Source organism: Cardiocondyla obscurior, linkage group LG10 (genome assembly GCF_019399895.1).
Source record: "Cardiocondyla obscurior isolate alpha-2009 linkage group LG10, Cobs3.1, whole genome shotgun sequence".
Classification (NCBI taxonomy): Eukaryota; Metazoa; Arthropoda; class Insecta; order Hymenoptera; family Formicidae; genus Cardiocondyla; species Cardiocondyla obscurior.
The window spans coordinates 6,795,682-6,820,972 of NC_091873.1; the positions used below are offsets into that span (position 1 = coordinate 6,795,682).

The 25,291-nt window shown below is 34.3% G+C and overlaps 7 protein-coding genes across 12 annotated transcripts; 3 read left to right on the forward strand and 4 right to left on the reverse strand.

The window, feature by feature from the left end:
- Window positions 1–120: 120 nt before the first annotated feature.
- Window positions 121–5,220, reverse strand: LOC139106002 (uncharacterized). Of its 2 annotated transcripts, XM_070662438.1 has the most exons (6): window positions 4,731–5,220; window positions 3,346–3,485; window positions 2,829–3,274; window positions 2,433–2,604; window positions 1,907–1,968; window positions 121–1,767 (listed from the first exon to the last, which is right to left on the reverse strand). In XM_070662438.1, the coding sequence occupies exons 1-6, from the start codon at window positions 4,797–4,799 to the stop codon at window positions 1,631–1,633; spliced, it is 1,026 nt and encodes a 341-aa protein (XP_070518539.1). In that variant the 5' UTR covers window positions 4,800–5,220; the 3' UTR covers window positions 121–1,630. The 2 variants fall into 2 exon arrangements, with proteins under 2 accessions (XP_070518539.1, XP_070518540.1); XM_070662439.1 differs by having other exon boundaries at window positions 2,829–3,485; window positions 3,548–5,220.
- A 190-nt stretch (window positions 5,221–5,410) lies between these two features.
- On the forward strand, window positions 5,411–8,660 carry LOC139106003 (translational activator of cytochrome c oxidase 1). The gene is made up of 4 exons (XM_070662440.1): window positions 5,411–6,030; window positions 6,116–6,362; window positions 6,481–6,637; window positions 6,708–8,660. Exons 1-4 carry the CDS (start codon window positions 5,850–5,852, stop codon window positions 6,906–6,908), a joined length of 786 nt encoding a protein of 261 aa, XP_070518541.1. The 5' UTR covers window positions 5,411–5,849; the 3' UTR covers window positions 6,909–8,660.
- LOC139106000 (cylicin-1) lies at window positions 6,633–10,036 on the reverse strand. Its single transcript, XM_070662437.1, is given in 6 exon segments — window positions 6,633–8,148; window positions 8,150–8,956; window positions 9,144–9,315; window positions 9,449–9,571; window positions 9,665–9,759; window positions 9,848–10,036. Coding segments are annotated over 5 exon segments (2,364 nt in total). The 5' UTR covers window positions 9,738–9,759; window positions 9,848–10,036; the 3' UTR covers window positions 6,633–6,959.
- Window positions 10,037–11,749: 1,713 nt separating this feature from the next.
- On the reverse strand, window positions 11,750–16,007 carry LOC139106014 (Rab escort protein). Its single transcript, XM_070662458.1, has 11 exons — window positions 15,660–16,007; window positions 15,510–15,576; window positions 14,897–15,091; window positions 14,626–14,812; window positions 14,268–14,505; window positions 13,966–14,188; window positions 13,551–13,757; window positions 13,326–13,450; window positions 13,085–13,245; window positions 12,789–12,959; window positions 11,750–12,728 (listed from the first exon to the last, which is right to left on the reverse strand). Exons 1-11 carry the CDS (start codon window positions 15,706–15,708, stop codon window positions 12,552–12,554), a joined length of 1,800 nt encoding a protein of 599 aa, XP_070518559.1. The 5' UTR covers window positions 15,709–16,007; the 3' UTR covers window positions 11,750–12,551.
- An 86-nt stretch (window positions 16,008–16,093) lies between these two features.
- On the forward strand, window positions 16,094–17,201 carry Mrpl42 (mitochondrial ribosomal protein L42). Of its 5 annotated transcripts, none has more exons than XM_070662477.1 (2): window positions 16,094–16,132; window positions 16,722–17,201. In XM_070662477.1, exons 1-2 carry the CDS (start codon window positions 16,109–16,111, stop codon window positions 17,073–17,075), a joined length of 378 nt encoding a protein of 125 aa, XP_070518578.1. In that variant the 5' UTR covers window positions 16,094–16,108; the 3' UTR covers window positions 17,076–17,201. The 5 variants fall into 5 exon arrangements, with proteins under 5 accessions (XP_070518578.1, XP_070518582.1, XP_070518579.1 ...); XM_070662481.1 differs by lacking the exon at window positions 16,094–16,132 and adding an exon at window positions 16,298–16,316; XM_070662478.1 differs by lacking the exon at window positions 16,094–16,132 and adding an exon at window positions 16,334–16,396.
- Window positions 16,722–22,010, reverse strand: LOC139106009 (uncharacterized). The gene is made up of 8 exons (XM_070662448.1): window positions 21,638–22,010; window positions 21,373–21,534; window positions 21,036–21,265; window positions 20,673–20,945; window positions 19,186–20,596; window positions 18,885–18,983; window positions 18,604–18,653; window positions 16,722–18,526 (listed from the first exon to the last, which is right to left on the reverse strand). Exons 1-8 carry the CDS (start codon window positions 21,715–21,717, stop codon window positions 17,667–17,669), a joined length of 3,165 nt encoding a protein of 1,054 aa, XP_070518549.1. The 5' UTR covers window positions 21,718–22,010; the 3' UTR covers window positions 16,722–17,666.
- Window positions 22,011–22,065: 55 nt separating this feature from the next.
- LOC139106020 (peroxisomal N(1)-acetyl-spermine/spermidine oxidase) lies at window positions 22,066–25,179 on the forward strand. The gene is made up of 3 exons (XM_070662468.1): window positions 22,066–22,277; window positions 22,631–23,171; window positions 23,316–25,179. Exons 1-3 carry the CDS (start codon window positions 22,097–22,099, stop codon window positions 24,169–24,171), a joined length of 1,578 nt encoding a protein of 525 aa, XP_070518569.1. The 5' UTR covers window positions 22,066–22,096; the 3' UTR covers window positions 24,172–25,179.
- Window positions 25,180–25,291: the final 112 nt, after the last annotated feature.

Consider the following 25,291-nt stretch of genomic DNA (forward strand, 5'->3'; position numbering starts at 1 on the left):
CAAACGTACAAAATCAGAAACATGTGTTATTTTTTTATTTTTCCTCTCATGTCATCCGATGGTTTTCGCTTCAAAAACATATTCTGGATTGGGATGTGACACAATGCACACAATCACACATTCTATTCTCAACACTCATTTCAATACTGTGTATTTCATACATTCTTTTTCACAAACAGGTCCTTATTAAATAATTTTATTGAAATAATAAAAGAATAATTTCTAATAGTAAACAAATAGTCATAATTACATTAATTAATAATAATAATAATATACATATTATTATTATTATATGTATATATATATATATAATATATATATATAGTAATAATAAATTAGGAACCACGTACAATATAAAATATGCGAAATTAAATTAGAATACATTCTGTTAATGAGGACTATTTATAAATAATAAAAATACCATTTGTATTCACTTTTATAAATGTTTAGGCCACGCTGTCGTTTCTTATTTTAAGGTTTTTCTCTCTCTCTATTTTCTCTATCGTAAGCAGAAGTCTATAGCTTGAAGAGAAAACTGTTTGTCATAATCGTTTCTCTAATTAAATGTGTCTCAAAGCGACGAGCGACGGGTGGATGATTGATATGAAAAAAGATGAAGAAAATAAAATGTTTGGAAGCTTTCCCTTTTTTTTTTTTTTTTTTTTACTAGAGTATTTACAAATATACAAACTACTATTGAGTTATCGTTCAATGTTTTCCGTATGTTTTCTGTTACCTCATTAAGTATGTTCTTATAACGAATTATATAATTATAAAAATATGCATTTCGGTTTTCTTTCCTTTTTCCCCCCTTATTTTTTTTTTTTTTTTTTTTATATTTTTTTGAAGCGCATTGCATTGTGATATGATGAGGTATCAGGCTAATGGAAAGTATAACGCGGTGCGACAAAAACGTTCTTTTTCTTTTATAATTAATACAGTTTACAATCCGGGATTTTTTTTTCAACGTAAATAACTTACTATTTACAAGAAGCTGAAACAAAGTGACAAAGAGGTCCAGCTTCCTACGTGATGAGAAATATCCCTAAATATACATATCAATTCCATTCTATTGCATTGTCAAAATAACATTTTTAATGCTATGTAAATTAGGAAAAATTGAAAAATGGTTCAAATAGAAAAATGAATTATGAAAAAAATTATATCTCTGACGGCAATTATGTATGTAATTAGAGAACCAAGCTTTTCGTTTAAATAAATAACGAAACAAGAGAGAACGATGCGCGCATGATCAACACATAATTTAATGTTAAATGATATAGCAGTTTCTTTGAATTTGCCAAATAATTCAATCAATAATACCGGCGTATTATTCCGTCAATTCAAGTACGAAATAAATGCTAATGAGAAACGATAATTAATCGTAATTAATATCTAAAATAATATATGCATTTATCAGTTGGTACTTGTTTCATTGTTCTGAAATTGAGATGAATAAGAAAAATGCTAAAAAAATTATTAAATTTCATATTCAACTCTTTTTCACGTAAACAAACGGAGTGAATTATTTAGTAGTAATTCTATCACAAAGTCTCTTCAAGGTAATCAAAAAGCTGCAACCATCTTTCTGGTTGCAAATGAAATAATGACAATGGCAAATAGTAATCAATTACCTCGACCGTAATTCCTTTTGTTTTCGCTTACAATGAATGTAAGCTGTTATACAAATAATAACGACGAGGAACACTGCTATCGTGGCACCACCGGCGATGCTGGCTGTCTCCAACATTACTCGTTGCCGCGAGGCTGTTAAAAAGAAAAAAGGGAAATGAGATTTTTATCATTTTTTTCTTTCATTAAATTATGGTTCAGAAACAATAATGCACTTAATAAAATGTTAATATTATCCAAAAACTATTTTTTAAGCAAAACAAATTCTACTTACGTAAATAGGAACCATCCAAATCTTTGAATTCGCATCTTTGCCCGATATATCCATTGGCGCATCTGCGAAAAAAATTCATAGCTTTATTAATTCGTAACGCGAATAGTTTGAGACTTACGTCTATTTCTTTCGTCATTCGAATAATAGCAAAGACAGGAATTTCAGTGTACGTGCCGAGGTCGAGCAGTTACAGATTAACAGCTAAACGCGAGTAGTGCCGTCTTTTCCTCGATGGCTCTTTTGCTCAGAGCCGCCGCGATTGTCCGTGATCGCGTCCGCACAGTGAGGCGCCCGATGAAGACCGGGGTTACAATACTCGTCCCGTACGCGTTCTCGCATAAATGTCAAGGCACTTTCAACGATTTCGAACTGTCACGCCATGGTTCTGCGGAATTTTTCTCTTTTTTTTTTTTTTTCGCTGCAGAAAAATCCGCGGATGGAAATTCCACGTGATTTATCGCCGGCCTGAAGTTATTGGTGCGGCGCATAGTTTCGAGAGAGGAATGCAGGCCCAAGTCGTACTTACAGGCAGTTATACAGAAGGGAGTCGACAATTTTCACGGTAAAACACGTTGCGCCGTTCAAGCAATACCACTCTGCATAATCTGGTGGACACTTGTACATGTGGAATGTGATGTTCGGCCGATCTGTCGGTGTGGGCGGTCTCGGTTTTGGTGTTGAACGCGACGAACAGGCCTCTATCGACAAAAGACAACGATTTATTAGTCATTTTATAGATTAAATAATTATATAAATAATCGCTATACACATATAAAATTTCGTTCGCACATGCCCCAGGAAAGTTTGACCAAAGAACATTTAAAGCGCGACAATTTCAAGTTCAGGGTGACGATGTTCGATTCAGGAATTATATTCGCGTGCATTAATACTGACGTAACGTGGAATGCATGCCGATACCAACCTGCTATACCGAAGAGAGTGTAGGAAAGTAGTAGTATGGTCGTGAAGTAAGGCGGAATTTTGCATCCTCTCGCCATGGCAGTGACGACAGAGGGGTTAACTAAGGTGGTGGTCACGATAGGCGAGGTCCGTGCGAGAGGATGAACGGTCGTCGCTTCGGTACGATGGACCTCGACTTCGGCGTCGACGTCGCCGCTTCCGCGAGTCCGCCGATCGCAGAGCCGATCCAGACGAGGATGAAGGCGCTCGAGAGACATCTCGCCGTCCACGTCTTCCTCTACATCGCCGTCGTCGTCGCCGTCGCCGTCTTCGTCGTCGTTTTTCTCGCTCTTATCTCTCTTATCGTCGTCGCTATCGTCATCGCTGTTATTTCCATCGCCGTCGCCGGCACCGTCGCCGACGTCCCTTCGATGATGGTATCGTTTGCGCGACAGCGAGTAACGATGACTACGATAACGAAGAGAGCAGAGGTAAGGCGACGGGTGACAGTGGCTAGCGACGTCGTTGTCGTTCCTCACCACCGACGAGCTAATCTCCTCGATTGACATCCCGCTCGTCTCGCGGCATCCTCTACGGGTGACCTCTTTCTCTTGCGTTTCCTCGGCGGGGCGTGCAGCACCACCTGGGCCCGAACTCCGGCGCACGTGCCGCCGCTTCCCTGAAACCAGATACCCTGTGTTTTATCTCGGGTGAAAACTTTCGGGATCTAGCGAACCCTACCAGGCCCCACCAGGTCCGATGACAAGCAGGATGGGACGGCTGTTGGGCGGTTGGCCCGCGGGAGGACTGTTAAATTCGCTTTTCAATATATAAAGTACGCTCTTTTTCGATTCAATCACTCGCGGTCGTTTTTAACCGTTTCATATGAGCTCTTTTTGCGAAAAAAAAAATATAAAAAATGTAAGGCGCACGAACAGAAAAATGTGAATGGTTATAAGTAATCGAGCAAGCGAGCAAGTGAAAGCGATCTTACGTTTTTATCAAATGCTGTTATCTATATATTTATCTATATATTGTATATTAATAATATAACGCACAGTAAGTTGGCTAATTTTGGCTCTTGGATTTCTCTAAATTATTAGCGTACGTAAAGCGGGACAAAATGCAATCTATTAATTAAATGAATAATAAATATCGCGCTGCGTATCAGCAATAAAATAAAATGCACGCGTATCGATAATACGTCGCCGCTGACACACACCGATTTACCGTGTTATCGTTTCGCGTATAATCACAATCGCGCATCTCAGCAGCGTGCAATTATTTAAGAATGTCGAGCCAGGTCTTTTTTTTCGGCAAAACGCCTTTCCGTCGAGACATCATTTCTCATTAGCGCACTTCATTTTCTACAGCGGGAGAATCCTACAGGCGTGAAGTCGACAAGACGAATATTACGCTGTTTATCCGTACATCGCGTTAAATAACTGAGAACCGTATCAATCGTATCAAAATGAAATACGTCTTTCATGGAATTTTCACGTTTCGAGATTTTAACCTGTTTATAATTTACACTACGTTTTTTTTTTCCTCTCTCTCTCTTTTTTCCTCCCTCAGTTGTTCTCCTATTATCGATTTTATTTCCCATTGCAAACCAGAGAAGTGCACGGGAGAAGAGAAATAAGTTTACGATTTTTTTTCATGCCCGAGTACGTAGCGATCCCATTATGTTACGCAATGGAACGAAGCGAAATCCCATGCATCTTGATGGACCGTGCTTATTCATTTACCGAGTTCGTTACTTAGTTGTCTTTCAAGAAATACGCGCGGGCGCGCCGGTATATACGCGTCAGCTAAACGCCAAGTTACTTTATTTCATATCATTGGCTCGCTGTTTAAAGAAGCATCGCTTGCGCGTCAGTGTGTACTTTAAAAGACGAGGTCGTCGGTGCAGAATTGGACTTACGTGGACAAATGATGGACAAACGAATGCAAATTGATTAAAAAAGGAATCTTCATTTGGGGGTGCCAGCATCACACACCTCAACTACGAGGCTTACCGCGAAGTTAACACGGACAAATTTCGGCCACGAGCTCTAATTCAGTCCTACTAATGGTCCACGACAGTTCTTTAAGCCCGTGGGTAACGATCTATGCGTATATTTCACAAAACAGTTACTTTTTTCCCAGCAAAAACGGACGACAAACACGGAACGACCTTACTTCGACGCGAGCAGGACAAGTTCACGGACATGACTGCGGGACCTACGCGCATCTCCGGTTACGCACGTCTTCTTCGCAAGAAATATGTATCGAAAGATCATTAATCGATAGCGCTCGATCACGCTGGCCCGCGCAGATTTTGGGCGGTCAACTAAATATAAAAATTTACGTGACACGTTACAAACTACTTGCACGTCAATTTAGAATTCAATAAAATCGACCTGGCAGTTACACAACCATTAATTAATTGCATTTTAATTACTATACTTGAACAAATGTTTTTATTAATTAGAGAAAAAGAAAAATAAGATGGATTAAATCATGAATGTAATTTACTTTGATAGAAATAAAAATTAACGATCAATTATTTTATGTCTTAAATATAAGAAATTAATTTCAAAAAAATAAAAAGAAATATAATATATAGAATATAAACGTAAAAGAAATAAAAATGCGACAATACGCTGGAAATTCGACAAGCCGCTTCATCTCGCGATAAGCTTGGAAAACTCGATATCAATTTCATGTTTTACTCTGTCGACAATAAGATTAATTAATAAAAATTAATTTTGGTGAGTATTATTGTGCCAGTCGATTATATTTAAATTAATGATACGATTAAACAAATTGTTCGAATGTTTGCAGTATTATAACTATTATGTCGAAATTTATAAATATCACGCAAACATGCGACTCTAACCTCTTCATCAATAACTGCATTCATTTTATACTTTCCGCTTTAAAAGTGAAATAGTCGTGTAAATCTAAATATTGAAAAAAAAAGAAGCAGAGCGTAGTTAAAAAAAAGAGCCTTTTACCTAACGTCTTACCTTTTACGTAATGTATTATAATTCTTTCAGAAATGGCACAAGTATTGAATACATTAATTCTGAATAGACATATTTATTTTGTCGTCAAGAACACTAAAAGATTCGCTGGTCACAGCAAGTGGGCGAACATTAAACACATTAAGGAAGAAAACGATCACAAACGTATGTTGCTATTTCATCATCTAAAACTGCAAATGAGGATTGCTATACAAGGTATGGTATTCAAACACTAGGACAATTAAGTTATACCTTCTAAAAGAATGACGTTTTACATATAAAATATAATGTATCCTTTCAGAGGGTGGTTCTACAAAACCTAGTGACAATTTAAAGTTATCAAAAACTATCGATCGAGCTAAAAAAGCAAATATGCCTATTGCATCAATAAAGGACTTTCTAGACAGAATGGAGGCACGCAAAGATAAGAACCATACGAATATCCAAGAAATTCGCGGGCCAAGTGGTTATGCCATGATCGTACGTTATACGACAGACAATCCCAAGGCATTTATATGTGAGCTTAACTCAAAAATTAAAAAAACCAAGTATGAACGCAATATATATATATATATTCCAGACACATATATAAAGTGTAGATATATAAAAACAGTAACAAAATGTTACTTTGTTATATAATACTTATTTTTTTCTTACTTTGTACAGGGGAAAAGCTTCAGAGACTGTGAAAAATTTATTTACTCATGTAGGTAATATTATAGTTGAAAAAAAAGATAACTTGGAAAAAGCTACAGAAGATGCTATTAATGTTGGTGCAGAAGATGTGGAAGAATTTGAAGAAAATGACATGGAATACTTTCAGGTATCTAACAAGAGCAGATTTTTTTAACTATTTAATTATTATATATTAAATTTACAATTTTTTGTTGCAGTTTAAATGTGATCCGAAAGTCTTATTAAAAACGAAACAACTTTTAAAAGAACGTCAATATTCTATAATCTCAGCAGAAGAAGATTATATAGCAAAAACTGTAGTAGAATTAAATGAATCAGATTTGAAAGCTGCTTTTCTAATACGCGAGAAAGTTCTAAGTTTAGAAGATGTCAGTCATATTTATGATAATTTAGAATAGAATATATTTAAGAAAAAAATATGTATATATAAATTTTACAATACAGAAACGCTATTCTAGACGTAATTCTTCACACGGCTCGGCATCTGTACCATATCCTTTTATTTGATGAATATTAGAACCGGGGAACTCTAATATTGCGTCATTGTGGAAAAGTGTTATCAGCATCCTTTTAGACATCCTTGCTTTTACACTCCAGGGACTATTGACTACGTTCTCAATAGCATCAGTCATTTCGCTCTTTTTTGACGATGTATCGGCAGTCTCCACAATTTCTATTTCTTCTTTTCTTGTAACATTTATATCTGTAACTTCTTCATAAGAAATTTCGATGTTGGATACATTTTTGTCTTTTGATTTCGTATGTTTTTTCTCCTTTTTCGTTAATTTTGTGATATTTGGATCTTGTTCTTTATTAGCGTTTTCCTTATCGGAAATTTCCCTGTCTACATTACTTATATCAGTTTGGCTTAAACAGTCTTCCTTACTGATACTTTTCCTTTTTTTCTTTTTATGTTTAATTTTTTCTAATGGTGCTTCTTTTTCTTCTTCATCTTTCGTAGTTGTAGGAGCTTGCGATGTTTCAGTTATCATTATACTTTTATTTCCGTCTTCCGATTGTTGTCTTGAATTTAATTCATCTAATATTTGGATATCTTGATTATTAATTTCTGTTTGAATCGTATGTTTTTCATGCTTGCAGTTTTCGTTATCTTTCTTTTTTTTCTTTTTATCTTTTTTTGTATTTGTTATTTCTCCTTCTTTATTTTTTTTATCTTTCTTAGTCTTTTTGCTACTACTTGTCTCGTTAATTTCAATATCTGTTTTTTTATTTGCGACATAAAGTACGGTAATTTCTTCAGCTTCGGGTTTTTTCTCCTCTTTCTCTTTCTTTTTCTTTTTTTTCTTCTTCGATTTTTCTCCAGTGTCCGTTTCTTCATTTTCAACAATACTAATATCCAAAGTATCGTCGTATTCAGAGTTAACTTCCGTCATTTCTCTTTCTGGTGACTCTTGGATTGTTTCTAAATTAGACGTTTTACGTATTTTCCTTTTTTTGGTTTTTTTATTTTTGTATTCATTTAACTCATTATCGTTAATTTCATCTTGTAATATTTGGACATCTAACGCTTCATTAACAATCCCATTTGTTACAGAAGTTGAAGTGCTCTCGTGTTTCCGTTTCTTCTTGCTCTTCTTATTTTCGACTTCAAATTTATCCAACGTAGCTTCTCCTTTTTCTTTTAGCGGAATTTATATCATATTCGAATAACATAACATGATCACTAAATGTAACGCGTTTTTTATCGTTTTTCTCGTCGGTTAGATCTAAACCACAATTTTCAAGACCAAACTCGGTTCTAAATACTTCGAATTCTTTGCCATTACAATCCTTTTCGGGACTTGTATCTAAATTAAGAGCTGGATTAATAAAACCGATTTTTCTATTACTATCAATAATTTCAGTTTTTAATTTTTTTCTATTATGTTTAGTTGTTTCAACAATATGTGAACTATCATTTTCAAATTTCTTCTTTCTTTTTTTTGTAGTTTTTGTAGAGAAATTCTCAACGTCGTAAGTATTTTCTATCGAAGTATTTAAACCCAAGCAAGGATTATCAAAAGCAAAATTGCTCTTTTCGTCAGAATCTTTTAATATTCCCGACTGGGATTGCGACGCGTTTGTTTTTAATGTATATCCAAAACCAACATGCTGAACGTTTTCACTTTCAGAGTCGGTTATTTGATTTTCAGACATATTATTTGATAAGCTTATATTATCGTTCAATTTTACATGATATTTTGAATAATTAGACATATTATTATAGTTCGATTTAAATTTAAAGTAGTCATTCATGTTACCTTCATTAATTGTGACCACTCCATACCAATTATCTTTGGAACCAGAAGCTTCCGTCTTACAAACGCTATCATTTCTTTTTACTTTTCCTTCATTGTTCTCAGTTAATTCCTTTTGACCGAATATATTTGCCAATTCCTTTGACTTATATTTATTAACGTCTTTGCCACGTGTAAATTTTTTATAACTGCAAATTTAAAAAATTTGTAATATATAATAAGAAATTTAAGAAATATTTATTAATATTATTTTAAGAAAAAGATATTTATAAAAATCTTTGTACAATATCACATAAGATTTTGTTTAAATCTAAATGTACTAAAATATATTAATATATCGTAATTGTAGCATCAAAAAAATAATATATTGCTTACTGAACGCGAGCGTGACTCTGCTTAGATTTCTGCTCAATAGATTGTCCACTAAGACTAATGTCTCCATTTTTAACAGCATCTTGACTTTCAACACCATTAAGTTGCTGTAGAAAATTGTCAAATTTTTCTTTATTTTCCGTCCATGGTTGAAAACTATTGTCATAACCTATACCTTAAAAAAAAAAAAAAAAAAAATATTAAATTCTAAATATAATATTTCCATAATAATTTACTGTTATATAATATATATAAAAAATCTATAAATTAAATCTAAAAATCTAAAAATTACAAGTTGTTTTACGTACCTGTTGTATTACTTCTGTATTGCATACGAGAAAATTCTGTAATGCCTTGCTCATTAGCACCGAGTCCTTTACCTTTTGTCCAGCCCATCTTCTCCAACATTCTTTGGCCAAACTTGTTTGAATCTGTATCATTACACACATATTAATTAAAAAAAACATGAAACAAGAGACCAATAATTTTTTATCCGTAGATATAATATATTTTAAAATATTCACCTTCGACCCACCATTTCCCTCGTGGATTGAGAGTCCACTTTTGTTTGTGCCGGCGCTCTGCGAGCATGGACATGCTAACAGATTCAATTTTCAATCTAAGCAGAGCAATCAAGCGTTATTAACTGCGACGGAATCTCACTATTTAAAAGATATAAATTCTAGAAGCAGTTCTTTCTTTCTTACCAGATAAAACTTGTCCTGGAAAAGTTCTGGCCTGGTGAAACAACCACCAGGATGCTGGACGCGATAATTGTGGCCAAATTATAAAGTCCAGGACGACTGTTTGAGATCTTGCTAACTGTACGGTAGCCAAAAAAGATCTGAGGCGTTTGAGGGGAACATTCATGTTCCGCGTGCTCTTACAGAAATGCGCGTGAGGAGAAACGGCGCAGAGAAGCGCGTAAACGCAAGACCAACGCGCAGGTCCGAAACATAGGCGCGGGTCTGATACATAGGCAACATAGGCGCAGGCCCATAATATAATGTAACTGAACACGGAAATTGACAGCGGGAAAAGTATCTGTATTCACTTGAAGCAATGTGCGGAGAATCAACGTTTTTCCGAAATAAGTATTACGTATTATCATTTAGTGCAATATGGATGACAATGGCACATATTTTCCCAATTTCACAGACAGTATTGTGAGTATTAAGAATTGCGTATCTTTGCCGAGATTTAATTACGCAAAGGTGCACGCGGTTGACAATGTGACACCGAGTCAGGTTATGTCCGACTATTCTGCCGGTTAAAAGTATTATTTCTGAATTATAATGGTGAAAAACTTTTCTGTCAAACTGATTCTTTTATTAGATACATTACGAAGAACACAGATATCTCGCGTCTTTAAAGACTTTAAACAATCTGCAATGGATAAAGTAAGAGAGCTGGAACTTGTAAGTGATAATTTTACCATTTAAAAAATACATAATATATTATTAGTTTACTTTTTAATTATTTTTGAAATGATAAAGTAACAGCTGTCTGTAAATATAAAAAGATTGTAATTTTTTAAGCTAGTATTAATTTTATTTATTATTGTACTTTGCAAATAATATTTTTTTAATTTTAGAAAATTACAGAAAATAAACTAAACAGTGAAAAATTAATGAATGAGATAAATAAATATAAAATAGTAATTAATGTTACAAACTTTTATTTTTGAGTCGTTATTTTAAACTTTAGTTTACCATTTTCTGATGACATTATTTATGGAGATTGACAATTTTGACAGTAAATAGAAAGCCCATTTATTTAACTAATAATTAAATTTTATGCTATATTTAATATGTTATAATTAATTAAATTTTAATTTCGATGAGGATCTTATTAAATGGTTGTGGCCAGTTGTCTCTCTCTATTACAATTGTATAAGTAATATACTTATATCATATAATGCATTCTAATTTCATGTTCAATTTATTGTTTGAAAAATAAGGTATAATTAAAAATTAATAAAAACCATCCATATCTAATTTGAAGAAAAGGTTGTAATAAATGCATAGTAACATTAAATATTACTTAACAAGAGAGAAATCTTAACTTTGCAAATTAATAAATAATGTAAATAATTAATGAAAGTGTTAATGGACAAACAATCATTTCTTTAACTTAAATAGTTTTACTAAATTTGTAGATACTTAACACTAACAATAAGAACACTTATGCATGTACTCACAAAATATAAAACAGAAAATACATATATATCAAATAATTTTTCTATATCTAACATTTAATACAAATATTAAAATAAAAAAGTAATGTTTCTGTCTTAGCCATGATTTTTATACAAAAAAAAAACAATTATTATGGATCATTAATAAGTATGAATTGTGTACCTTACATTATATATGTAGTTGTGATTTATTTTTATAATTGTAAGATATTAAAATAAATCGTTATCTTATTTAAGCCACAAACACGTTGAATGAGTACAATCGCGTACACAAATGTAAATGTTTAATAAAATATAACATGATACTTCTCTTTTTATTTCAGCATATACGAACATAACGATAGAAATTATCGAGAAAATTATTTCAAAACACGTTAAAGACAAGCATGCCAAAACTAATTACTCATTTAAATCGAGTTGTGCATTTTTCTTTTCATATTTATTACAGATATATTATGACAGCGCATTAAAGATATACCTATTCGTGTACGAGTGTAGTACAAACTATAAATTCCAATATGTCATGACGTTTATCTAAATGACTAATGGCTCGTGCACATACAATACTTTATATATAAATTGCGGTATGCGGTACTGAAATACTGAAGTATCAAAGCATGACGCGATATATCCTTTTGTTCTTATTATCTTTGTAAGTAGTTTTATACGATGTATAAAGTACGTTTTGAATCTAGCGATTACATGTACGCTACATCTACTTAAAATGGATATCGCCGTTTTATTGCACAAAAAAATTATTAAATAAAAAATTACAAGTATAATGTACGAAATCACAATATAAGACATCAAATTGTGATATTATATAATTTCGTAAACTTTCATAAACGCATTTGTGCTCTTCTAACAGGTCTGTGTTTTCCTTGCCAAAGCTCATTTTTTAAGAGAAAATGCGAAAGCATCTTTAAGTAACAGATAAATTAGAAATAAGCAATTTAACGAGAAAAGTACTCCGAATTGATAAAAAGTAACGTGTAAAAGTGTACGTAAATCATAAAAAAATAATGTTAACGCTGTAAAGCTTTTCGTTACTACTGTCTCGTATTCTGAATCTTATGCTCATTATTTTTTTCTTGTTTTTTTTTCGAATATGTTTATACAGAAATCTGATAACGATGAAGATAAAAGACGCTAAAGGCGCAAAAGCCTTTCTGCTTTTCGACATTAAAGGCGTAAAAGCATTATATGATAGTTGTTCATTCTTCTTCCTTTTCGGCCTTCTCGACATCTTGTTTCTCTTCACCCTCGGCAATATCACCACCCTCGAATTTTGGACCTGGTGCTTCCTCCCCTTCTAAAACAATTTCTTCGGGATCGGGCGCGCGTGGTAAAAAGTCTTCGTCTGGATACATAGACTTAAAAATATTTTTAGCCTAAAAAAAGCCAAGTATTAAAAAATTATTAAATTTAAAATACTACTTAATAATACATGCCTGATTTACAGCAAAATCGAAGTCAAGCTCAAGATCCGGTCCAGAACATAGATATATGTTGCTCGGTGCAGAATCGCTTAGTTTAATATCACTTGCAGGTAAATTTAGGTACAAAGACCATAATACCTGGGGTATGGGATATTCAGTTTCTCCTTTCTCTTGTCGATCGTCCTAGTGTGATTATTCAATTTAAAATATCGCGTTTACTTTTAAATATATAATTTTTATATCTTTTTATGTCTTCGATATTTAAAGATATAGTTAAATTACCGGTAATTTTTGTAAAGATATTTTACCTGAAGGTGTCGTTTATCAGGGGAGACTGTTTGAGTATGAGAATCAGAAGGGCTACGTACAGCATTGGGGTCAAGTGGTTCTGCTCTCAGAAACTTATTCACGACATATGCCAGATCCTCCTTCGCGTTTTTAGTACGTTTGCATGTCATATGAATTATGACTAAAAAAAAGACAAAAAAAAATATATATATATAATCCAGTATCGATCAACTTTGAATATATTCGCATTATCACACTTACACAATCCTTGAGGGCAAGCATTAGTAGATGGTCCCAATTCGATCAATGTAACGGCTTCTTGATCTGGTTTTTCCGGTGGATAATACAAAAGAGTTAGACTTTCTTTTTCACCTTGCATAATTGACCTGTAAAAGCGAAAAGTATAACGTCTCCAGTGATACATATTGTATTTGTACATACTACTCATTACTTGTAAAAAAAAAAAAAAAAAAATTAAGAAAATACCTATCAGTGATGAAAATTCCGCGCGAGATTTGATTTTCTCCCTCAGAGGCTACGATTTCTGGTGGCAAATGACCCTGCCCTACAACTAAATGCTCCAAAGCCAATCTCTGTCTCCCACTGATAATGGCCTTGCATTTATCTTCATTAACTATCACGCCGTCTAATTGTCTCTTTAAGCAGTAAATTCCACCAAAGACTGCACACAGTCTAAAAAGTAAAATTTCCATTTTTAAGCAGAGCTATAAAAAGGCAGTCACCACAATTACGATTACTTGTAATTGATAATCATGTTTTTTTTTTTATTACAAACAATCGTAATCATCCAGTTATTGATTACCAAAGTAGTCACTACTTTTACAGCTTTATTTTTAAGTTATCATGTGTCGAACGAAGAATTTCGCTTTCAAATACGTACCTGCAAAAACATTGAGGCAGTTCTCCGCTTCCGTACATAGGCCATAAGAAGGGTGTATTCCCATAACGACCGAGACTATTAAGAAAATGTTTCGTACGATTAACACCGTCTCTACATGACGTTTTGTTCGTCGCCATTGCAATAGCTTGCATAACATAATGCTGAACTATAGGTGTAAGATTTTTCGTATTAAGATATTCTAAGAACGTTTTATCACGGAAACCTGGAAATTATTAAACAGGACGCGTTATTATTACGTCAGAATATAAATAATTTAGGTATACTTGTATATTAACACGTACCATCGAACTCTGGACTATCAGCACCCTGCTCCATGCAGGAAGTAAGGAGCTGCATCAACATTCTCTTCTCGACCACGCTAACAGTCTTATTAGCAAATACATCGGCTCGAGAGCAAGGGACTTGGGTAAGTTTGCCGTCCATGAAAGTGGCAACTCTAGAGACCGCGCGGAACTCGGCGTAACGTGCGATGTTGCTAGAAATCAATAGTTCTACTAATTCACCACGGGCGAATAATAACTGCAATAAGAATCACATGTCACATGTGTGTGTGTGTGTGCGTGTGTGTATGTATATATATATATCTATATATATATATACAAAAAATTAATATTTATCTACAAGTGTCTGCAGTCTTACTTTAGGCGCCAGATCGATATTAAATCTTCTATATTCCTTCTTGATACGGTCTATGCTCCACTGTTTTACATTCTCCTTTTTATCAGCCTTGTCCTGATCAGTCTTTTCCGCACCCTCGACTGTGGCGCAGTCTCCAGAACTCTCAGTTTGAGTGTCTTTCGAAGAGACATCAGGTAAATCTGCATCACTGTATGAGAAAGGAGACTAGTTAACATATACGCGATAATATCTGAATTAATTAAAGAATTAATTTATGCAGATTATTTCTTACTTAGAAATATACCAAATTTCGCCAATGTTTTCGACGGTGGAATATTGATCACTAGCCTTCAAAAACTTTTCATCTTTTTTCAAATCAACATTTGGATTCCTAGTAGGATTACTTTTGACCAACTTTAAATCTTCTATCCACTTTTGCAAGCCATCAAAGTTAAATGTAGCCCACAGACCTCCATAGTATTCGTTGCTGAAAAAAAATAAATAAAAATATAACTTAGTAATTCAGAAATATTACCTTGATTACAAACAGATTTTCATATCTTGTAAGGATATAGAAAATTCCTTATCCCTAACAAATATATTGTACATGATAAAAAATCAGTAGGTATATTTAATTATTTCTTATTTTTCTGAAATACACACAAGGTTATCTTCTACATCAAAAAAAAATTACTCAATCAACATATATCGAGACAAGGTGCCTAACAACATTATTTAACATAATTCCAGCATATGTTTCCATGATTTAACGAATATTACATTTAATGACTAATTCCTACAATCTTATGCTCTCTGTATTTAAATTGTAAATATATGTCAGGTGACAGATCTCAAGCCCAAGATGGAAAAGAAGAAGAATAAAAGAGACACCTGGTCCACTTTACCTGTCTAGATGCAGAACTCTCTTGCCGATCCTGCTCGCCGCCGCGGCGACGATGGACTCGGTCATACCTGTGGAAAATCATGATTGCGGTTACCGACGATTTAACATAAAATTTTAGTCTTTTAAAACCTTGACTGATAAAAATCAATACCTGTTCCCACGACGACAACGTCGTACTCAGTTGGCAGGTCATCCTCCATGGTTATCGCCCACGGGACCGAATTGGGTACAAAGTGCGGCAGTCGGAGCTGCGATAGTTGAGAGGTCTGAGTCCCACGGCGAGTCGGGCACAGGTCGATCTCAGTTCATTCTCCTCGACCGCCGACACCGACGAGAGACAAACGACCCCGCCCCGCGCGACCTTTTCTTTGCTTGCCAACTTCTTGAGCTGGTTCAACCCTTTTTCCCAGCACGACCGGCTCGACGGGGAGAAAGCGGACGACGCCAGAAGTGGCCGAAGGCGACGAGCGTCTATCAGCGATAAGAGGAACGAAGAGGGAGAGGGAGATCGTTAATCTCCCGACGTCTCGGTCGCGGGGCGAACTGGCGAGCGTCGCGCTGGCACGCTGCTTCGCGGTGTGAGACGCGAACCGGAGTAGTATGCTCCGTTTTCATAAATCAAAGGTAAACTTTGATCTACACATCTCGCGTGAATTTTATAGTAATACGGGTCGTAAATTTTTTTTTTTTTTTTGTACGCACAACGAATTGTTATAACGTCTACTCAGGGTGAGATTAATTTTAATTCTTGAAATGCAGCAGCCAATCGAATCTGATCTGCCAGCTGTACTGTGCTAGCACGCTATTGGTTAGTGAGCTGTCAGATATTTTTTTTTTTTTTTACAGAAACTCACAAAGGTGCACGTTGAAACGTGAATAGAGCGCAAGGTACACCGCGAAAAGGAGATTTGGCGTTTTCTGCGGCGACAACGGCTAGCGTACGTAATCTTAAAGATGGTAAAGGCAGGGGATGAGAGAAATCAGTCATCGGCAATCCGGCCGGCGCGGTATATAATACATGCGGCACATATGTGAAACTCGACGCTAAAGTCGCGTTCGCCGTCGCCGCAGCAAACGCCGTATCTGCTTTTCAGTGTACGATGAATCATTAAACTGTTATTTGTAAGCTACGTATAGAAACGATTACTGTAGAAAATGATTACGTGCTAGATGCAAACGAGGTTATGTTTCTAAGCGTAATTTATTACAACAGATGAATCCTGTATTACGCACCGTCCGGGCTTGCGTTCGTTCCACGCGACACGCCAAGTACAGCACTCTACCCTCGGAAGCGGTAATATTTACGGAAGATGATCGCATGGTCATCTGCTGGCATCCAGAGAAGCCGTTCCCGTACGAGTGTTCTTTACCATTGCCCAAAGAGAAGGTCGATCAGTCTGTGCTATGTATTGGAAGCAAAGACGTTGCGGACGTTTTTAGAAAAAAGAAACCGTACCAGGTCGTGGAGGAGCTAGCAAAAATCACGTACACCACTAAGCATAAATGGTTTCCTAGGGCCAGAGACAAGAAAGCAAAAGATACGCAACCAGACAGACCTTACCTGTAGTATTTGGAAATATATTCTACAAAATTTCTGAAAAAGAACCCTGTATTAATTTAATTTACTTTACATATATATAGTTTAATTTGGAAATGTAGTTTAAACGAATTTATAAAAGTACTTGTTATTAAACTTGGTATTTGTCTTTTTAATCACTTACATATTTAATGCATTTACATTTCTTTTAATTTGTATACAATACCATATACCAATATATTTTTTGTGCCACAATTAACTAGTGCAGATGCAGTCTATCAACTGTTATTTATATTGTTAAATATATACATATGTGTAACTTTCATACCTAGGTCTACATTTAGCTTTCATTTTTTTTTTTTTTAACTGCAGTAAACATTTTCTGCTCAAAAATATTTTATATGATTTGTTTTTTTATCATATTGCACACAATTATTATATAATATTCTATAAACTTTTAATTAATTGGCAATACTACACACTCGCTACTGTCACCACAATTATATAATTTGCACATAAAAAGAAATAATTAATAAATAGTTATTTATATCTATATAGATAAAGTCTAACATTAAATTAAAACTATATTTGTTATATTATACCTATCTTACTTGGCTTCCATTATAAATTGTAAGGGAAGAGCTGACTTTCTCCCTCCTGTAGAAAAATTTGTAAAGCCTTGTATAATAAGTATCTACCAAATTTTTGCTTTTGTTGCACGTTCCACGTTGCCGCAATGCCATAATACTCTCCACCTTTTAAATTTGTTAAATGTTCCTTTCCTATTGCGTCTATCATAGCAGCTTCTCTTGTATAAGCCTCTACCGGTATAGTGTTTTGAAAAACATGCAAACAAACCACCCCATAATCGCTATTCCATATATTGAGGATGCAATCAATTTTTTTATTTGTAATGGTTGAACTATCTACCCATGTCTTGAAAGCATCATAGAGATGAGCAAAAGGTCTGGAACATTTGCCTTTACCAATGTAAAATATAGAATTAAGAAAAATTGACCAAACTTGTGATTTTGTAAGATTAGCACTACGATTTGGCAGATCCTGCGTTATACGTGGATCTAACAGTAAATAGGTGAAAGATGTTTTTGCAGTGCCTTCGCGCCATCTTCGAGATGGATCTGGTGATGCAAATTCTTGAAATACTTGTTTCTCCAGATTTTTATAAGTATCCAGGTGATGTAACCAGTTTCCAAATTCCATATAAGATTTAATTTTGTTGCTACTTACCACTGAGGTATGGTTTTTTGAAGAATTTTGCAAGTTTGGCACGAACGACACAGTATTAGCATCCGTGATACTTTTTAAACGCAAAAGACGTTTTTGATAAAGTTGTCTTGTTGTATTAGTAATTGGGCCAGGTTGATCGCCAAGCTGTCCAAGTTTTTGTCTAAGAGTTACATCATCGATAAACAGTATCTCTTCTGGTAAACTTGGAGAAACTCTGGATATATTTGAAGCACCTGGCAAATCAGTCAATAGTCAATATAGAAAAATCATAAAATTATGAATAATAATATAAAAATTATGTCCATCATACCAGATACAGCCACTTTGCTTTCGCTGTCACATTCACTTCTACGGGAAGAACTGAAATTGTTTAATAAAATTAACTTAGATTAAATTAATGATATTTGCGCAGATCGCCCTGGAAGTAATATATAATTGCGGCTTCCGGGGCGTCCTCCGCGTACTCGAGAACGAATACTCGTTCTCGGAGTGTTTTTGCCAATAAAATCTAACATACTCTCCAACTCTAATCCAAGAGCCAGAGATAGAGAATATGATAAAGAAAAATTATAATCGTAAATTTAAACTCACCTAAATGGTGTAACGCAAAGTCGCCGCTCTAATAAAATAACACCTTCTTCTGGATCTTCATATTTATATTCTTGAGTACTGACATATGAAGATAGAGACCTACAAATTATAACTCTCGTAATTGTTCTTTCAGTGATATTATTTTTAAGTTATATAGAAATCAATAAACAAAAAAATAATTTTATCGAAAATAAACGAGCTGCGTAGTTTTTTTTTTTTTTTTTTTTTTTAATTTTGTAAAAATGAGGGGTCAATTTCACAAGCGTAATTTAACGAGGATGATATATGGTCTTATACTCACGAGTTTCTTTCAGTATTATGTACATCAAAGTCATTTACTGTCCATAAACTTTCCGTTTCCTTCGACTTGGTGCTTTTTGAGGAACATAATTTTTGGTAATCCAATAAATAAATTTGTTTCTTACATTGTACAGATAAATCTTCAGCAGGCAGGGAATTATTTTCTATAAACGATTTATGTATCGGAGATGTATAAAATTTATCACTGCGCCAGTTTTTGACATGCAAGCTACAAGTCCTGCTTATATTCACAATTAAATCTTCATTTAATAAATTCCTAGTATCACAATCGATACAGTCTGTAAAATTTTCGTTTTGTAATGAATCAGACTCAGTCGTATGTAGAGATTTTATATTAGTATTTACTGACTTTTCGTTATTATTACATATATTTTTTTTTATTACTATGTAGCCAGTATTTATTTCATTATTTTCAGATTTGCTAATATTATTAACAGATTTATTCTCTTTTGCAATTTGATAAAAACTGTTACTTGCATCAAGACGTACATCCTTGTTTTCCATTTTCTCACTCTCGTCATATCTTCCTTCATCCAATTTTATTGCCAAATGATTATATTGACCTTGCTGTTTTCTTTCTGAACGTTTTTTTAAATTTAATGATGAAAATTTTCTACTCATATCTAGAACGTTATAACGAGATGTATCTTCACAAGTCTCGAAAAATATTGTTTTATTCAAATTAATTGGCTTTAATATATTATTACATTCATCAGAAGTCATATCGGTCTCATACTGATGAGAATCAAATTTTTTTCTGCCCGAATGAAACTTGCAGCTCAGTCGCTTTTTTCTTCTTGGTGTTGATTGAGCGATATGTTTTTTATGCCAATTAAATTCAGAATGTTGCATTTGAGTTCTGTATTTGAAAGATTTATTAAATACTTTCAGATAATCCACATGTGATGTCTTTGTCAAATTTTTCTTCTTTAAACAAACTGAAGCAAGATTGGGCGATGCGCTAATAATGAGATCGTTGTAAATATTTGATTGCGTTAATGAAGTTTTGCAAGTATTTCGTCCCTTTAGTTCACGAATAGGTGTATTAAAGTTTGGTGACATACTAATGATAGAATTATCCAGAATATGAGGCGTTGCTAAAGAAATTTTATCTTTATATTTTCTCTTGAAAGAGTTGTCTATGTTATTCCTCGAGTGATGTCTTCTCGTGCTAAGTTTCAAGATATCTTCATTTTCAGAATTGTTTTTTCCGCTTATTTTAAAATTCTTCGATTTTATTTGACTATATTTATATTTAGAACATGCATTTTCTTTTAGATCAGATGACGTATCGGAGTTGCTTGTTGTAATACTTTTCTCTTGTTCATTTTTGTTATAATCGAGATTATTAATGATTTGACTGATGACGCACTTTTCCTTTTGTAGGGAATCTGAAAAATATATAATTCGCAAAGTCAAATTAAAAATTAATAAACAAATAACTTGACATTTTTTTTTTTTTCTTACCAGTTTGCAAAAAATTACTTTGTATTTCAGCAGTTGGCATATGATCAGTTCTAGAGAAATATTCATTTAAAATTATTTTATTCGATGATTTGTATCCGTTTTCAATATATACATTTAGAGCACAACTCAAGTCTACAATCATCGAGGAGGTATCTAACTTGGAATTGATTAAATCGTTAAGTGCATTTTTATGCATCGAGTTATGTACATCTACCATGTCTTTTGACGTAACGTATTCGGCTACTACGCCCCCATTAGAAATTAAAATCTTATCTGTAATACAAAGAGCAATATTATGAGAAAAGATGTAAATGGTAATTTCAAATTATTCACAGATTAAATGCTTGCAGAGCACCACCTTACCAAGTACCATATTATATTTCAGTTTATCATCCTCGTCTTGAATATTTTGACAGTAATTTGCAAGCATTGTTACAGCTTGAAAGTACTTTCCATCAAAAGCATAATGAAATGGACTACGTCCATCATTGTCCAAACATAATGGATCACCACCATTTGCTAAAAGTAATTGTAGTATATTTATTCTTCCCCAGGCAGCTGCTACATGAACTGGAGTCATTCCATCAACTGATCTAAAAAAAAAAAAAAAAAAAAAAACATTTGCACAATAGTTATATTTGCATAATTGTTAATATAACACAAAGAAATTGTCAGAATTAAAGATTAACTTGGATTATACCTCACATTGGGATTGCCATTATGACGTAAAAATAGCTTTGTGACTTCTTGAGCAAATTCTTCCGAATCATTGCCAATAACTAAATGAAATGGAGTAACTCCATGGATTGGAATCAAGATATTAGGATCTGCATCTTTATTTAGTAAAAGCGTTGCCACTTGTCTAAACAAAAAACATTAATTATTTTTTAATATTCTTTTAACAAGTCTCCATCTCTGCAGGTGGAAATTTATACATTTGTTACAACAATCATTCTGTCGTCTACCTTATGTTATTGTCCTCAAGTCCATCACAGAGAGATGAAGCTAAAAATAAATCGCCCTTGGTTTTTGGAGTCGACAACATTTTATTTTTTTTTAGCCAAAGCGTCTAATAGCAATAATTGTAATTATTGATACGTCTCGCGTCACTTTCGAGCCTCTCAGTAGCGAACCGAAAACAATTCAAATTTTCACATGACAAAAACATTGTAAGCCAGTTTAGAGAAGATTGTAAACACAGGACGTTGTAATCAGTTGTAAGTTTAAATGGCACGTCGCCACTATTACCAATACTATGTAAAACCCTTCACGGGACGTGACTAGGGCTTTTAAATTCCATATAAATGTCATCCTGGACTTGTATACCGCGCGCGCATGTTACACACACGCACGCACGCACGTACACTATGTGTGCGTGATCACAGCTGTGACATGACAGCCGATATCGTTCATATGTAACAAACATGGCGGAATCCGGAGGATTCAATTCGGAGCACGATCGACTGTCGTGCAAGATCTTGATTATTGGTGCCGGTATGGCCGGCTTGTCGGCGGCGACTCATCTGTTAAAGAACAACGAGACGGATTTTCTTATGGTCGAGGCGCGCGGACGCATCGGTGGACGGATCATTGCGGCGCAAGTCGGTACGATCGGCTTAACCTTTTCCTATTTTGAAAGTAGGGTCTCACTCGCTTGCAAAATTTATTTTCTCAATGATGTAACGAGTGATCGAGCCTGTAATTACAGTAGAAATGCACTGAAGATGTAGGATCTTCCTTTAATTTTGCAATATTTTGAAATACACGAATCCTTGCCAATTACACGACGATAAAAAATGGAGCAAATGCGGTGCTTTTATAAGTAATTATATTTAGAAGAATTTTTAGCGGCACGTACAAAAATATATAATTTTAAGACAATGATAGGAAACCATATGATAGAGTTGTAAAATTAATGTTATTTTTTTTTTTTTGTTATTTTAATTTATCTGATGCAGGCAATGAGAAGGTTGAGCTAGGAGCAAATTGGATTCACGGGGTATTAGGTAATCCCATGTTCGAATTGGCAATGGCAAATGGTTTAATAGATATCGTACACGTGCCGAAACCTCACAAAGTAGTGGCTGCATTGGAAGATGGAAAGCAACTGCCATTTCCCGTATTGCGAGAAATCTACGAGGCTTACGTATGCTTTTTGAGACGTTGCGAGGAGTACTTTTTAAGCACGTATAGTCCACCAGACGGTATAACTAGCGTAGGCGCGCACATTGCTCTGGAAGCTGAGATATACCTGTCAACTTTGCCACCGGAACAACGAAGAATCAGACAACTGATCTTTGACTGTTTACTCAAGAGAGAAACCTGCGTCACGGGCTGTGACAGCATGAATGACGTGGACCTATTGGAAATGGGCTCCTATGACGAGCTTCAAGGCGGTAATATCAGTCTTCCAAATGGGTATAGCGCTATATTGGAGCCAGTTTCGAAACATATACCAAAGGATCGTATTCTTATTAAGCATGCTGTAACGAAAATTAGGTAAATTTTTACAAGATATTTATACAATACAAGGTGTCCCTCCCAATAAACGGACATTTTTTTCCCGAATACTTGCAAAAAAGTGAAAAAGAAAATGCATCGGCAAAGACCGTAGTATTAATTTGCTATTTGTATTTTTCTTAGGTGGCAAAAGCAAAAATGTTGCCAAGAGGATCTCACACAAAAATCTGATTCTAAATCGGATAGCCTTATAGAAGTACAATGTGAAAATGGAAAGACAGTACTTGCAGAACATATAATATGTACCCTACCATTGGGCGTTTTAAAGAAGACAGCTCAGGATATGTTTGTACCGTCATTACCCGCATACAAACTCGAAGCAATAAACAGACTGATGTTCGGTACAGTGAATAAAATATTTCTCGAGTACGAACGACCTTTCTTAAATCCCGGTGTATCGGAAGTGATGCTGCTCTGGGACGACGAGCAATTGTCCGAGACGGAAAAACGAGACATTAACAAGACTTGGTTTAGAAAGATATATTCGTTCATCAAGATCTCGGAAACGTTGTTACTCGGTTGGATATCCGGTCGCGCGGCGGAGTACATGGAAAAGTTAAGTACTACCGAAGTGTCCGAAGTGTGCACGACAATTCTGCGGCAGTTTCTTAATGATCCATTTGTACCGAACCCGAAAAATTGTTTACGCACAACGTGGCATTCGCAGCCTTACACAGGAGGTTCTTACACCGCAATGGCTGTTGGGGCAAGCCAAATGGATATCAAGAGTTTAGCCGATCCCTTAGTTGAAGAGAAAGCTGAAAACGATGTCGACGAGGCAGTAAAAATTCTCGTGGCATTTGCGGGCGAACATACTCACTCCTCGTTTTATAGTACAGTACATGGAGCATATTTGACTGGCCGAACAGCAGCTGAGTTACTACTAGGCACCAAACAAAGTGAGAAGCACGCGTTAAGTCTTAGTTGTGAGGACACCAGTGATCTTAGTTCCTGGATACAAGGCATTTCTTTAAATTAATATATATTTATTTGAGAAAGAAAAATGTGACGAACATTTAAGATAACAATTAAAGACATAAAAAAATATATTTATCGTATACATACGCGTTTAGGTTTGTGCAATTTTTTTGTAAATAATGGAAGAATTGTCATTTTACGTTATGTACATAATGGTGCTTCTTCAAATTTTAAAATTTTACAATTACGTGTGAATGACACATGTGCATTTATAATAACTTTGTTAAGAAATAACGAAAACTTAGGACACTGAAATCGTGTATTAGCGATATCGTGTACGACGATGTCACAATTGCTGTGAACGATATGAATATATTTAGCGAAAATGTTTAAATGTGAAAATGATGATGAATAGTGCATGTCAGCGTTTATTTTATAAAGCCGAGCGAATCAATATAATGTTATTTGCTAAAAAAAAAAAAAAAGGAAATCGTGTAGATAATATATTAAATTGAATTTAAAGCAAGCCTAAATATTTGCGCAAAATATAACAATATTTGTAATAATTAGTTGTATGTGTATACATATATACACATACAACGTAGAATTATTAAGATTTACAAAGAAATTTTTCTTCTTGAGAAGAGTGCGTCGTGTAAATTTTATTTTTAATTCTTTTGTATTATACATATATCTTTACTCTTGAAGATAGAACTATTAGCTTGCTCGACTTCTTCATTATCACCTATTACACGTACTTATTGTTTATTAAAAGAGTCTCATTATGGATGGACTTGATCTAGTCATCGAAATTGAGATACATAACGAGGTATTTAAAAATGTAATAAATTATATTACGCACGATACCGAAACAGTTTTACAAGACAAAACACGTATTCTTGTGCGTATTTTACGTTTACAGGTGCAATTATGTGCCATAGATTGAGTATTAGTATTAATTTTTAAGTGACAAAACGTATCATCATCTATCTTTTTAAAATAGTTTAATTATACGCATGTTAATCTCACGAAATTAATAAAAATAAAAATCATTGTTTATTAACAAAAGTGTGTTGTATACAAGGAACCAGTCTTCCTCGATATCGATATTTCTCAATTATTTCTCTCTTGTTATTAAAAAGTATATTAATAATCGAATAAATAATATTTAATCTTTAATT